The sequence below is a fragment of the Gorilla gorilla genome, chromosome 1 (genome assembly GCF_029281585.2).
Source record: "Gorilla gorilla gorilla isolate KB3781 chromosome 1, NHGRI_mGorGor1-v2.1_pri, whole genome shotgun sequence".
NCBI lineage: Eukaryota > Metazoa > Chordata > Mammalia > Primates > Hominidae > Gorilla > Gorilla gorilla.
In genome coordinates, this window is record NC_073224.2 from 210,896,514 (window position 1) to 210,911,936 (window position 15,423).

General features: G+C 39.7%; 1 protein-coding gene across 50 annotated transcripts in view; it reads right to left on the bottom strand.

The window, feature by feature from the left end:
• Window positions 1-15,423, bottom strand: part of EPB41 (erythrocyte membrane protein band 4.1) — a 233,172-nt gene that overhangs the window by 59,104 nt on the left and 158,645 nt on the right. For 10 of the 50 annotated variants that reach the window (XM_055389667.2, XM_055389765.2, XM_063701047.1 and 7 more), the window contains exons 12-15: window positions 8,305-8,513; window positions 2,986-3,042; window positions 2,779-2,820; window positions 1,142-1,204 (exon numbers count right to left, since the gene is read on the bottom strand). In XM_055389667.2, coding sequence (XP_055245642.1) covers window positions 1,142-1,204; window positions 2,779-2,820; window positions 2,986-3,042; window positions 8,305-8,513 — 371 coding nt within the window. The remainder of the gene's footprint in view (window positions 1-1,141; window positions 1,205-2,778; window positions 2,821-2,985; window positions 3,043-8,304; window positions 8,514-15,423) is intronic. The other 40 variants (XM_055389777.2, XM_063701041.1, XM_055389773.2 and 37 more) reach the window with 8 other exon arrangements.

The following is a 15,423-nucleotide window of genomic DNA, read 5'->3' on the forward strand; positions in this document are numbered from 1 at the left end:
CAAAACAAAAACAAAGGCCGGGCGCAGTGGCTCATGCCTGTAATCCCAGCACTTTGGGAGGCCAAGGTGGGCGAATCACGAGGTCAGGAGATCCAGACCATCCTGGCTAACACAGTGAAACCCCGTCTCTACTAAAAATACAAAAAAATTAGCCAGACATGGTGGCGGGCGCCTGTAGTCCCAGCTACTTGGGAAGCTGAGGCAGGAGAATGGCGTGAACCCGGGAAGCGGAGCTTGCAGTAAGCTGAGATCGCGCCACTACACTCTAGCCTGGCCGACAGAGCGAGACTCTGTCTCAAAAAAAAAATAAAATAAAATAAAAATTATATATGTGTATATATGTGTATGTATATATATATATATATATATATATATGACCAATGTTGAATATAATGGGAAAATAATCTTACAACTCCTATAGCAGACAGCATGTTGCTATTTCAGAGTGCAAAACAGTGTAGTTTAATAGAGTTGGATAGATCCTAACTCACATCTTGGCTTTCCAGTTCTGGGACTATAGGGAAATTACTTAATCTCTTTGAGGTTCAACTTTGTCATCTTTAAAATAACAATCCCATACCCACAGGCCTGTTTTTATGATTAAACCATCTTATAGTAACTACTTATTAAATGCTACACTCCCCTCTTTCCTTCTTATATCTTACTTCCCGCCCCCACCACCGACAGTTCTTCTGTCATTTTTCTATTATCTCCAATATTTTAAGTCCATTCTGAATTCCCTTCTTTTTTCACACTCTCTTAATTCAGAAAATGAAAGAATAGTGCAAATTTGCATCTTGGGACATATGGAAGTTTATACTCTTGGAAAATTAAAGGAACTTTTAGCAATGGTGTAGAACTTTCTAAAGGTGGGTAAAACAATGGAACCATGAGAGGTAGAGGTAGTCCCAATCATATATTTTTCCAGGTAAGTATGACAGATAGAAACTAAAAAGAATCAGAAGGCGAGATGTTTGCATATCTTCATGTTCACTAACATGCAAAAGCATTTTAAACCTAAAGTCCCTTCATGCAATTGCATGCAAAACCAAATGCAGCACAGAATGAAGAAAAGGGGATCAGCAAAGAATGCAGAAGGTTCCAGGCAACCAACTGAAATAAGCTTCAAGTTCATACAAACCTCCAACATTAAATTGCTATGTCTGATATAAATGTTTTCACCATCTAGTCTTTCTCTCTTTTTCTGTGAAAATGAAAGGGGGGAAAAACAGAAAAGCATAAAAAATTAAAATGTTGTTCTTGCGGGAAAAAACTGAAAATTGGCAAACCAAAAAATATTTAAAATTAAATGTCCACAGCGCAGCATATGCCAACATGAAATGGTCAGAGAGTCACACGGACACAGAGAGAACATGATTACCACAACAAAATGATGACCTTTTTCATGAATGATGAAAGAATGTGATGATGTTATTTAAATAGACAGTGCTCCTGGCTTCATTGGCTTCTTATGTAACAAGCTGTTTTATCTTCATTTTTGAAATTGAACTGTTTGAGGGTTACCTTAAAACATATGACTAAAAAACGCTGAAACTCCATGTATCATGGAGTGAAGAAATGCTTTAAAAACATTATTTAGCTTTTGGGATGTATTTTATACTTAGTGACACTGCAGTATCTAGATCTCTAATTATAAAATCTAATAAAAGATTAGATCTCTTTTATAAAAAAAATCTAAGAAAGATTATCATTTTATACATGATCAGCCAATAAATATACTCAGTTAACTGATTCAAACTGATTCATCCCACTCTATAGATGAAAAGAATGAGGCACAGAGAAGTCGGCTGCACACAGTACTGGGAGTTGCTGCTACAGTGGGTGTTTTTTTGGAGACAGGGTCTTACTCTGTCACCTAGGCTGGAATGTAGTGGTGCAGCTGTGGCTCACTGCAGCCTTAACCTCCTGGACTCAAGTGATCCTCCTGCCTCAGCCTCCCAAGCAGCTGGGACCACAGGAGTGTATCACCATGCCTGGCTAATTTATTTTTATTTTTTGAAGAGATGGGGTCTCCCTATGTTGCCCAGGCTGGTCTTGAACTCCTGGGCTCAAGGGATCCTCTTGCCTTGACCTCCCGAAGTGCTGGGATTACAGGTGTGAGCCATCACAGCCAGCTATGATGGTTTTCATTTTATGATAAATGTATATAAAATATTATCAATTATTCCAAGAATATGATGTCATTGTGAAATAGTTCTTATAAATTTTTAAATATAAAAGATAGGTTTGACTCTCACTGATTATTTCATTTTGCTTAAAAAGATATTTTGCTACTGAAAAGTTTAATGAAACTTTTCAACATATAGTACAGGATTATGGTTTCTTCAGTTTATGTAAATATATGTGTATATCTGTCACCCAGGCTGGAGCATGGTGGCACGATCTCAGCTCACTGCAACCTCCACCTCCCAGGTTCAAGTGATTCTCATGCCTCAGCCTCCCAAGTAGCTGGGATTAAAGGCGTGCACCAACACGCCTGGCTAATTTTTGTATTTTTAGTAGAGACGTGGTTTCACCATGTTGGCCAGGCTGGTCTCAAACTCCTGACCCCAAGTGATCCTCCTGCCTTGGCCTCCCAAAGTGCTGGGATTATAGGCGTGAGCCAATGCTCCTGGCCCATATCCATTATTTGAAAGTATTAACAACTCCTGATTAAAAGAAATCAATGAAAAGAATGGATCACTGTCTTTTTAATGCACTGTAAGTCAGCATGGGTGAAATGGCAATGTAGTTTTGTGAAAGTGAAAAATGGCTAACCTTCCTCATTCTTATCAGATCTTCAGTTTTTTCTGCAAGCTTCTGTTTTGCCATAATTTAAAAAAGAAAGAAAAATGATAAAATGTTGCTCATTGAAGTTTGTTTGAACCTTCATTTTATAATTTTTTTAAGGAAAAGGGAGTAAGGGAGAAGAAAAAAACTGAGGGGGTGGAGGGAAAGAGGAACAAGTGGCCTATTGGCACAAACCTGTGTTTGGTCACCATTTGAGGTGGGTACTGTCACCTCGATGTGGGTTTTTTCCACCTACATTTAAGAAATAAAAGTAGTAAAAACATTTTAGGTTAGTAGGTTTCTATGAATAGTGTTGTTTCCAAATAAGCTGCATCTTTAAGCTGGTTGTGAAATACGCGATATGTAATCATCATGATGCAGTCTTATGGAGGGTGTTACAGGGAAGGATATTACTCCCAAAAGTCATCTGTGTTTACCATCACATTTTCAAGGCTGAAAAGGTAATATGGATATCCAAATTATCAAAAAAGAAAATTAAGGTAAGTATTCTATTGATGAAGAAAATATATTTTTATACTTATTTATAAAAAAGTACCCACTAAAAGAATAATTTAGGCTTATTTAATGCAATAGCCCATGTTTTTGTTTTGCCTTTAAAAACTGACCTGGAAGTACTTTAAATAACATTTAAAAACAAATTTACATATGAAGTTATCAACGTATGACATATATGACAGGAAGAAAAAGAAAATCTTTAGTTAAAACACACATGTAATAAACCACATATGACACCAAACTGGTAAACACAAAGGATTTTGTTAGTTGAACAATATACTTAAAGAGGCACTTCATTCTTCAGTTTATTACACAACAAAACATTACAATAAACCCAATTTAAATTGTAACTGACACATGAAATTACTCCCAGGGCTGGCTTATAAACAAGCACATGCAGGATTCAGCTGCAACATTCAACACACTGCAGTCTCCTCTAGGGAGGTGGAGCCTATGTGTTTGGTAGAAGGGCAAGATTCATCCTTGATATTAATAGCAGAAAGAGAATTGCTAAGGTCTCCTGCCTAGCTTTGAAATACCTTTAGTAACATCATTTTATACATAGAAAATGGAGCAATTATTAAAAAAAAAACAGACTATTAAGAGGGAGCATAATAGAGGGAGCAATGCCCAAAGCATTGGATATTTTAAATTAAAAAGTTGATTATTTTTACTAAGGGCTAAATCACTTTGTATCATTAAGTTCTTTACAGAACCTCATCAATCTGTGGTGTTGATATTCTTTTTAATCACACTAAGCAGCATTACTTTGGAGTATAATGTCATTGTGCTATTTTCCCTAGACAGAGTCTAAAAAACCTAAGACAGCACCAAAATTAGTGACACTGTCAAGTGTTAAGTTAAGCACACCCCATTACAGCACTTTAACTACCGGGGTAATTAACGGTTTGTGGTAATTTCTTCTTCTTTTTTTTTTTTTTCTTTTTTTGAGACAGAGTCTCACTCTGTTGCCCAGGCTGGAGTGCAGGTGCGATCTCGGCTCACTGCAAGCTCCACCTCCCGGGTTCACGCCATTCTCTTGCCTCAGCCTCCCAAGTAGCTGGGACTACAGGCGCCCGCCACCATGCCTGGCTAATTTTTTGTATTTTTAGTAGAGACGGGGTTTCACCGTGTTAGCCAGGATGGTCTCAATCTCCTGACCTTGTGATCCGCCCGCCTCAGCCGCCCAAAGTGCTGGGATTACAGGCGTGAGCCACTGCGCCTGGCTGGTTTTGGGTCATTTCTACTTTGAGTCCCAGCATACTTGCTATGTGGTCATTAACAAGTTTTTTTTACCCCTCAGAGCTTAAACTTCTTATGGACAAAATGGAGATGATGTCTTCCCAGAATTGTACATTTAGCAAACGATAGTGTTAAATTATTTTACAAAGCTTAAATTCCTTGTTCAAGTGAATAATGACTTCTTTTTGCTTTGGATCTTTATCAATCCAATAGCAGAAAACTGAGAGCCTCTACTTCAGTTTAAGAATTGAGGCCAGCCGGGCACGGTGGCTCACGCCTGTAATCCCAGCACTTTGGGAGGCCGAGGTGGGCGGATCACCTGAGATCAGGAGTTCGAGACAATCCTGGCCAACATAGTGAAACCTTGTCTCTACCAAAAATACAAAAATTAGCTGGGCATGGTGGCGGGCACCTGTAATCCCAGCTACTCAGGAGGCTGAGGCAGGAGAATCGCTTGAACCTGAGAGGCGGAGGTTGCAGTGAGCTGAGATCGCACCATTGCACTCCAGCCTGGGTGACAGAGCAAGACTCCGTCTCAAAAAAAAGAATTGAGGCCAAGTAGCAACAGTAGTTCTGTGTATGCCCCTACACAGAACATTAAATGAGATAATATACATGGGGGAGACAGTACCTACAGGTATACTTGCAGAATATATCTCATTAAAATGACAACAAAAAGCTATCTCTATCTGGCACCAAACTAATGTCAGATAATGAAATTTACAGTTACAAGGCTACTTTATCACTACTATTGCTTTATATAATAAATATGGCTTCAAGTAAATGCCATAGTTTTTTGTTTTGTTTTGTTTTATTTTGTTTTGTTTTGTTTTGTTTTTTGAGACGGAGTCTCGTTCTGTCACCCAGGCTGGAGTGCAGCGGCGCGATATCGGCTCACTGCAAGCTCCGCCTCCCGGGTTCACGCCATTCTCCTGCCTCGGCCTCCCGAGTAGCTGAGACTACACGCGCCTGCCACCACGCCTGGCTAATTTTTTGTATTTTTAGTAGACGGGGTTTCACCATGTTGGCCAGGATGGTCTCAATCTCCTGACCTTGTGATCCGCCTGCCTCGGCCTCCCAAAGTGCTGGGATTACAGGCGTGAGCCACCGCGCCCGGCCCTTTTTTTTTTTTTTTTTTTTGAGACAGAGTCTTGCTCTGTTGCCCAGGCTGGCGTGGCGTGCAGTGGCGCAATCTCGGCTCACTGCAACCTCTGCCTCCCAGGTTCAAGTGATTCTCCTGCCTCAGCCTCCCAAATAGCTGGGATTACAGGTGTCTGTCAGCAGGCCCAGCTAATTTTTGTATTTTTAGTAAAGACGGGGTTTTGCCATGTTGGCCAGGCTGTGATCCACCCGTCCTGGCCTCCCAAATTGCTGGGATTACGGGCGTGAGCCACCGTGCCTGCCGCCATAGTTATTTTCCAACTGCTATATATAAAATCAGCTCAGAGTCACCCTTAATTCTGCCACCACTATTACAATAATAAGTTATCAGAGGTGGCCTTCAGTCTCATTTCAACACAAGTATCTCGAATCATATATTTATGTAGAATTAATTGGCAACAAAGACCCCCTATTGGCACTTAAAATGGAAAGCATATACCAGGTAGTGATCTCTTCACTCTGCCAAGTTCTCAAGAGCAAAGGGAGCCTATTGTTGAAGGTATTTATGTCTGTGTTATAGGCAAAAAGGAGAAAAAGTGAGTCAGCAGAAAGCCAGAGGAATCTTAGCCACTAGGAAGATTCCCCTGACAATTCCAGTAATCCAACACTTTTTAGTTAGTATAACAAATAGAGATATAGTCAAAAGTGCCTGGTGAGATATTCTAACATTAAGAACTGAGGAGGTAGTCTAACATTAAACAGGCATTGTTGACAGTAAACCTGATGACCAATGTCATAAACATTTGGCTAGGTACAAAAATGTAAACACCTACCATTCACTCAATCTGTTTTTCTCTCTGGACTCAAGGTAGTCCCAAATGGACAGTAAAACTGTATGTCATATTTAACAGTTTATTTATTATTATTATTTTTTGAGACGGAGTCTTGCTCTGTCACTCAGGCTGGAGTGCAGTGGTGTGATCTAGGCTCACTGCAACCTCTGCCTCCCAGGTTCAAGCAATTCTCCTGCGTTAACCTCCCCAGTAGCTGGGATTACAGGCACCTGCCACCATGCCCAGCTAATTTTTGTATTTTTAGTAAAGACGGGGCTTCACTATTTGAGACAGGGTCTCACTTTGTCACCCAGGCTGAAGTGCAGTGGGCGATCTCGGCTCACTGAAGCCTCCTCAACCTCTCAGGTTCAAGCTATCCTTCTGTCTCAGTCCCCGCAAGGAGCTGGGACTACAGATGTGCGTCACCATACCCAGCTAGTTTTTTTATTTTTTGTAGACATGGGGTTTCACCATTTTGCCAAAGCTGGTCTTGAACTCCTGGGCTCAAGGGATCTGCCTGCCTTGCTCTCCCAAAGTGCTAGGATTACAGGTGAGAGCCTCCACACCTGGCCTAACAGTTTGTTTTTTTTTTTTTTTAATATAATCAAAACATAGTTAGACTGTCCACTGCTCTAGAGATAAACTAGATATTGATCTGGCTCCAAAAGAACAAGGTTAATCCATCTGCCAAAGCGAGAACACTTACTAAGATCTTATGGTTAAAAAAAATTTTTTTTAATTTCTTAACAGACATATAAAAATGTAATTCTTCTTATGAAGACTGCTTCTCATAATTCCTGTTGCCAACAGCAAGACCTATATTTATTTCAATAAATCTGAGCTAACACTTAGATTCCATCACGGCTTAAATGTGTTTACAAAGCTTAACATATAAAAGGTCAGTCTAGTCACTGTCTAGGAAATCTGCTAATTAAATTGGTAATTTTTCAACACAGTGCAGTGACTGTGGGTGCAATTAACTCAGAACCATAGGCAACTCAGCAGTACAACCTCTCCTACATAATGAATCTTCTCCTTTTTGTAAAGGTCCTTAAGATTTGAGCAACCACATAGATGCGCTTTATGTAATACCAGTTCTTTGGAAATGTGCATACATCCATCTTAGAAAATGAAATTTTATTTTAATCACAATAGCAGAGCTTAGTCTTAAAAAGCAATGTGGAGATTCCTTCTAGATGAGTAAAATTATTTTAAAAAGCAGAGGATCAATCATACTGGTGTGTTTTATAAGATCATTTAAAAAAATAATAGTTGGGGCCGGGCGCGGTGGCTCACGCCTGTAATCCCAGCACTTTGGGAGGCCGAGGCGGGCGGATCACAAGGTCGGGAGATCGAGACCATCCTGGCTAACACGGTGAAACCCCGTCTCTACTAAAACTACAAAAAATTAGCCAGGCGTGGTGGCGGGCGCCTGTAGTCCCGGCTAATCAGGAGGCTGAGGCAGGAGAATGGCATGAACCCACGAGGCGGAGTTTGCAGTGAGCCAAGATCGCACCACTGCACTCCAGCCTGGGTGACACAGCGAGACTCCATCTCAAATAAATAAATAAATAAATAAAAATAATAGTTCGGTCAAGGAGTGGGTCACCTTATAACTTCTGAGATAGCTTACAGTCTTACTGACATAACTCTATGAAAATATTGTATAGGTTCATGGGAGACATCTTCATTTAGAAAGAATGAAGAATAACTTTGTTGAGTCTATGAGAATAAGCAATTGCTTTGAAAACGTTCCTGGTCAAAAAGTTAAGGCCTCTGAATCAGAAAGTGAGTTAGCTAGGTATTTGGACTGATGACATACCTTCCATGCTTCTGTGGGCTCTGGCTCAGCTTGCTCAGGTGGCTCGTCTTCCTTTTTCACTTCAGCCTTCACTGTTTCCTTCTGTGCTTTAGGGACCGCTGTTTTTTTAGCAGAGCCATCTAGGACGCCACCTTCTGCAACCTGACCCTGAGCAATGGCGGGTGCAGAAGTGGGCCGAGGACTTCGGTCTGCCGAATCGACAGCTGCTGCTATGTGAGAAAGGGAAAAGGGAAGCATAAGTAAAGGCCAGAGCTACTGTATTATTTCAAAGTCACCAGGCAAAATAATTGTGAATCCAGGATACACACGAATGTTAGAGTGTGTAGTGGGCTATCACACAGAGGGTAAAAAATAAATCATTAGTGCTTTGCCAGGGAACTGATAGCAACAAGAAAGTTAAATGTACCCTTGGTAGAAAGGCTAAAATGTGTTAATGATCATGTTCCATGAATGCTGAATTCAGGGGAGACAAGATCAAAGAAAAGAAATAGAAAATCCATTTATCTTGTAATTTTAGTTTCAAAAACCTGCAATGTTGTCTATGGCAGGAAAAAAAGGGTTAACTAAATGTGATTTCTTCCATGAGGCCTTTTAAAAATAAAGATGTGTTCATTTTTAGGTTATTTCAGGAAGCTAAAAATATATTGTAAGAAAAAAGAATTAAGTCTGATTTCTTCTGTAAGCCTCCTTGGAATGATTACAAAATAACTTGATAAATGGCTCTTCTGGTAAGACATGAACTACTTTCTGATGCTTGTAAGGACAAATATTTGAACCAGATGCTCTCCCTTTTAATAATAAATCATTTGATTAAAATAACACAAATTCAAAATCTTTGACTGTCAGTCCTCAAACCTAAACAAAAATATCTTTTGAGTTCTGTCCTACTATCTCTCAGCCTTACCAATTTGTATTACAGCTCTTATTCTCTAATATGTTTAGGGCAGTGGTTCTCAACTGGAGTAAATTGTCCCCAGAGAATATTTGGCAATGTCCGGAGACATTTTTGGTTGTTGTAACAGAGGAGGGGAGAGACGGGAGGTACTGGCATCCAGTGCATAGAGGCTGAAGTTACTGAGGTTGAGAAACCTTAATTTAGGGGAAAAGTTGTGTAGACTGTTTTAGAGAGAATAAACTATACAGACTTATGATAAAATCTTGATCTTTTCAAAGAGCCAATTGTTGTTTTGGAATATTTGGTATCTAAGTTTTAGACAGCTTACTTCAAAACAATCACTCATACTCTTTTTATGGTTTTTATGTTCATTCTTTCAGGGATATAAAACATTTACACTTTGTAATAAAACTTCACTTATCTGACAGTATCTAGGAATGAAAGTGTTTTTGTGCATGATTTAGTATTTCTGATAACATATTGTTATCCTCTTTCGTACTGAGACTTTTTTTTTTTTTTAAGATGGAGTCTCGCCCTGTCGCCTAGGCTGGAGTGCAATGGCATGATCTCGGCTCACTGCAATCTCCGCCTCTCAGGTTCAAGTGATTCTCCTGCCTCAGCCTCCCCAGTAGCTGGGACTACAGGCACGTGCCACCATGCCTGGCTAATTTTTTGTATCTTTAGTAGAGATGGGGTTTCAGCATGTTGGCCAGGCTGGTCTTGAACTCCTGACCTCAAGTGATCTGCCTGCCTTGGCCTCCCAAAGTCCTGGGATTACAGGCGTGAGCCACCGCTCCCGGCCAAGACTCTTATATTTTAATCAATTTGCATGGAAATCAATAATTTTTATTATAGACTTTCCTGCATTCTTAAACTGACTATAACTGAACATAATTCATCCTGAAATTTTTAGATTTGTAAACTGTAAGGATCAGATAAAGGAATTCCATGAATCTGAACAGATAAAAACTTTAAATGCCCAACTACTTCATACAACAATATTAAGAAAGAAATGCTTGGCCAGGAACGGTGGCTCACACCTGTAATCCCAGCACTTTGGGAGGCCGAGGTGGGCAGATCACCTAAGGTCGGGAGTTCGAGACCAGCCTGGTCAACAAGGTGAAACGTCGTCTCTACTAAAAATACAAAAATTAGCCAAGTGTGGTCGTGGGCGCCTGTAGTCATAGCTACTCGGGAGGCTGAGGCAGGAGAATCACTTGAACCCGAGAGGCAGAGGTTGCAGTGAGCTGAGATCGTGCCACTGCACTCCAGCCTGGGCAACAGAGCCAGACTGTCTCAAAAAAAAAAAAAAAAAAAGAAAAAGAAAAAGAAAGAAATGCTCATTACTCTGTCACAATTTCCAATGAAAGAACTAATTCCTTAGCGGATATATAGGAAAAACAGCAGAAATTCAAGAATCCCCTTTATCAGCCAGGCGTGGTGGCTCACGCCTATAATCCCAGCACTTTGGGAGGCCAAGGTGGGTGGATCACGAGGTCAGGAGATTGAGACCATCCTGGCTAACACAGTGAAACCCATCTCTACTAAAAAATACAAAAAATTAGCTGCGCGTGGTGGCGGGCGTCTGTAGTCCCAGTTACTTGGGAGGCTGAGGCAGGAGAATGGCCTGAACCCAGGAGGTGGAGCTTGCAGTGAGCCGAGATTGTACCACTGCACTCTAGCCTGGGCAACAGAGCGAGACTCTGTCTCAAAAAAAAAAAAAGGATCTCCTTTATCTTTCCATGAAAAATCTGTGGCCTCTTGCACAGATTGCTACTACTGGGTTAGTAGTAATAACTCTGGATTAGCATAGAGCTACTACTAATGGGTGCTTTAAGCAGTCACTGCAAGAATGGCAGATGGCAGACCAAACCTGACAACACAGGGGAATGTGACAAAATATTTTGCTCACAGTTGTGTTTAAGTATCATTATACATGTGTATTCACACCTCCTCTCAAAGAATTAATTCAACTATGCCTGGCATCATAGAAACTTAGCCCATGCTTTCACCATGTGTTATTTTGCCACTTGTCTTTGGTTTCAATCCAGTACTAATATTGCAGAGCCAAATGATTTATGTCTTCGGCATTCCTAGCCTTGGCAATCTGTACTGTATGTGGAAAAGAAGGTATTAGTGTGGAAACTGACAGAAACAGAGTTCACAGATTGGAAAAATAATAACATTACAATAAAAAGCTCTGGCTGTGAAAGGCTGCATGGAACAGAGGCAAAAGCCAAATCACGAGTCTTAGGCCCACACTCAGTCACATATAGTAGTGTGCCCTAAGGCATGGAGCTTAATCTTACAAACTTTAGTTTAATCATCTGTAAAATATGGAAGATATTAACTCTATAATATCATGGTAGTGATCATGGCTTTTTTTAACAGCTTTTTTTGAGATACAATTCACATACCATACAGTTCACTCATTTAAAATATATAATTCAATGCTTTTTAGTATATTCAGTGTTGGGGGTAGGGATTGCTTTTTAAGATGTGTGGGTCTTCAGTTTTATTAATTCAGCTATTAATATTTACAAGATTTTGGTGCATATATAGACAATACATAACTTTAAAAATCCAGTATCTCCCAAATCTGAGGGTCTACATAAAGAAAAATGCTGATGGTGACCCACTAATTTCAATACTATATTGCTCTTGGCTGACAACAGAAACTTAGATAGTTATATACTACAGCAGTAAAGAATAAAATTCAAACCATCAGACTGAGTAAAGGCAAACAACTTCTACTTCTAGCTGTTATTTACTAGCACAATTTCCGCTAGTATGCGGTAGGGTGGTTCTTTTATCAGAGGACCACATAAATCATTTGTGTCCTCTGATACAATGTTTGTTTTTCAAGACAAAAAACAAAAAAATCAGATGATGCTCAGGCCCACTCTAGTGAGATGAGCTATCCAAGAGTGAGGCTTGGGCATGTGTTTTGTTTTAAAGCTCCAAAGGTGATAAGGATGTACACCCCTGGCAAGAATCACTGTAACCACTGCTCACTGAATGGATGAACTACCTGGTTGTGTGGCCCTTTCTTTTGTGCTCCAGTTTCCTCATGAGTAAAACTGTAATTCCTAAATGTTTTTTCTTATTGACTAAGTTGCTAGTATTAAATAGGAATACATGGAAATGGTTTGAAAAGCAAAAAGTGCAAGAAAAATATAATCTTTGTCATCATTATTAGCTATGCTTGCAACTTACTACTCTATCATAAAACTGGGATCTGAACCAGTTTTGGTACTCCAGCTGGTGAAGCAGATGCTCTAAGCACCACACATAACAGAAGAGGAAGGGAATGCTCATTTTTATCATTAAAATAAGACCCCTTATAAAGCAATTCTTGTAAAAGTTTCCCTGATACACCATCTCTAGCTTACAGAGTTATATTAACCTTTTGAAAAGGGAGGGGTGACTCAACGGGAAAAAGTATCTTTTAAGGAGCACAGAGAAGGATCTAAGGAAAGGAGGGAAAAATAGTTACACAGACATATTTCCACTTTTTATACTATAGCACAAAGAGAAAAATAAGACATTTAAAAACAGAACTACAAAAAAAAATTGTCCTATTCAGTTTATATGCACTTCAGATACTTAAAAGATAGAACAGTGCCTGGAACATACTAAGTGCTCAAGGAATATTGACTATTAACTTTTATTCTACTCTTTCTAAAAAAAAGAAGTCATCATGGTGAGGAGTAAAAAGCATGGGCCTAGGAGAATGGTCCCGGATTCCCTTCTAATTCTTTCCAACTAGCTATGTGACCTTAGGCAAGTCACTTACATTCTAAGGTTAAGTTGTAAGAAATAATGAACATTAATGAGTATCTAGTTCAAGAAATTTTTTTTAAAAAGCTCAATAAAAGTGTAAAGAAAATAATAGGCCGGGCGCGGTGGCTCACGCCTGTAATCCCAGCACTTTGGGAGGCTGAGGTGGGCGGATCACCTGAGGTCAGGAGTTCGAGACCAGCCTCAACATGGAGAAACCCCGTCTCTAATAAAAATACAAAATTAGCCGGGCGTGGTGGTGCATGCCTGTAATCCCAGCTACTCGGCAGGCTGAGGCAGGAGAATTGTTTGAACCTGGGAGGCAGAGGTTGCGGTGAGCCGAGATCACGCCATTGCACTCCAGCCTAGGCAACAAGAGCAAAACTCCGTCTCAAAAAAAAAAAAAAAAGAAAATAATAAAGATATCAGCTGGCATGAGTTAAAGTATATATAATAGGAAAAAAACAACAAAACCAAAAGTTGGTTCTTTGAAAAACTTAAGACAATTACTTTGTACCCTATAAATACATACAATTATAAATTGTCAGCCAGGCTCGGTGGCTCACTCACGCCCATAATCCCAGAACTTTGGGAGGCCGAAGCAGGTAGATTACTTGAGGTCAGGAGGTAGAGACCAGCCTGACCAACGTGGTGAAACCTCGTCTCTACTAAAAATACAAAAATTAGCCGGGCGTGGTGGCGCATGCCTGTAATCCCAGCTACTTGGGAGGCTGAGGCGGGAGAATCGCTTGAACTCGGGAGGCAGAAGTTGCAGTGAGCCGAGATCACGCCATTGCATTCCAGCCTGGGCAACAAGAGTGAAACTCCACCTCAAAAATAAATAAATACATACATACATACATACATACATAAATTGTCAATTTACAATATAAAAAAGAAAAGATTAATAAAATCAATATACCTCTACCAAGGCTATTCGAAACAAAAAGGTACAACTTACCAATATCAGGAATGCAAAAGTGGACCCTGCTATAGTTCTTACAGATATTGAAAAGATACCCAGCTTTATGTAAATATATTTGGAAATTTAGATAAAATGCACATTTCCTAGAAAAACACAACTAGGCCAGATGCGATGACTCACACCTATAATCCCAGCACTTTGAGAAGCCAAGGTGGGAGGACTGCTTGAGCCCAGGTATTCAAGATCAGCCTGGGCAACACAGTAAGACCTTGTCTCTATGAAAAAAAAAAAAAAAAAAAAAAAAAATTAGCCAGGCACGGTAGCGTGAACTTGTGGTACCAGCTACTCAGGACGCTGAGGTGGGAGGATCGTTTGGGCCTGGGAGGTCAAGGCTACAGCAAGCTATGATGGCACTACTGCACTCCAGCCTGAGAGAGCTAAGACTCTCTCTCCAAAAAAAAAAAAAAAAGGAAAGAAAGAAAAAAGAAACACAATTTATCAAAACTGAAACAAGAACTAGAACATTTTAATAGTCCCTTATCTAATAAAGACGCTGAATCTGTAAGTAAAGAACCTCCCACAGTGAGATCTCTAGGACCAGATATGGCTTCATAGGCGAATTCTTCTAAACAGTAACAAAGAAATGACAACAGTCTTTAACAAACTCTTCCAGAGAACAGAAAAAGAAGGAATTCTTCTCAATTTATTTTATGAGACCAGCATAAACTCGAAACTAAAACCTGACCACAACATTATAAAAGGAAAATTATAGGCCTATCTCTCTTATGAAAATAGTTGTAGAAATCCTAAAACAATAAAAAAGAAAAGAGTATTACGACCAATTCGAACTTACTCCAAAAATTCTTAGGTCGTTTAAAAATTGAAAGTAAAAATAATATACCACATTAACATAAAAAGGAGAAAAATCATTTTATTATATCAACTGATGAAGTAAAAAGCATTTGATAAAAGTAACACTAATTCACAATTAAAATGTGTAGGAAACTAGAATGACAGCTTCCTTATATGATAAAGAAAATACCATATAAGGAAGCTTGATGAAATACTGAAGCTTTTGCCCTAAAATTGGGAAAGATGATAGTTATTAACGCTTGTATTCAGCATTACATTGGACGTTCTAGCCAGCAACAAAGCAATTAAAGAAATTAAAAATGCGAGATGGAAAGGAAGACATACAACAATCATTATTTTCAGTTGATGTTGAGTACACAATAATGTATACCCCAAATAATCCACAGATAAACCATTAAAATTAATAATAAATTTTTTAGGGCTGGGTGTGGTGGCTCATGCTTGTAACCCCAGCACTTTGGGAGGCCGAGGTGGGTGGATCACAAGGTCAGGAGTTCAAGAACAGCCTGACCAACAGGGTGAAACCTCGTCTCTACTAAAAATACAAAAAATTAGCCGGGCATGGTGGTGGCGCCCACCTGTAATCCCAGCTACTCAGGAGGCTGAGGCAGGAGAATCGCTTGAACCCAGGAGGCAGAGGTTGCAG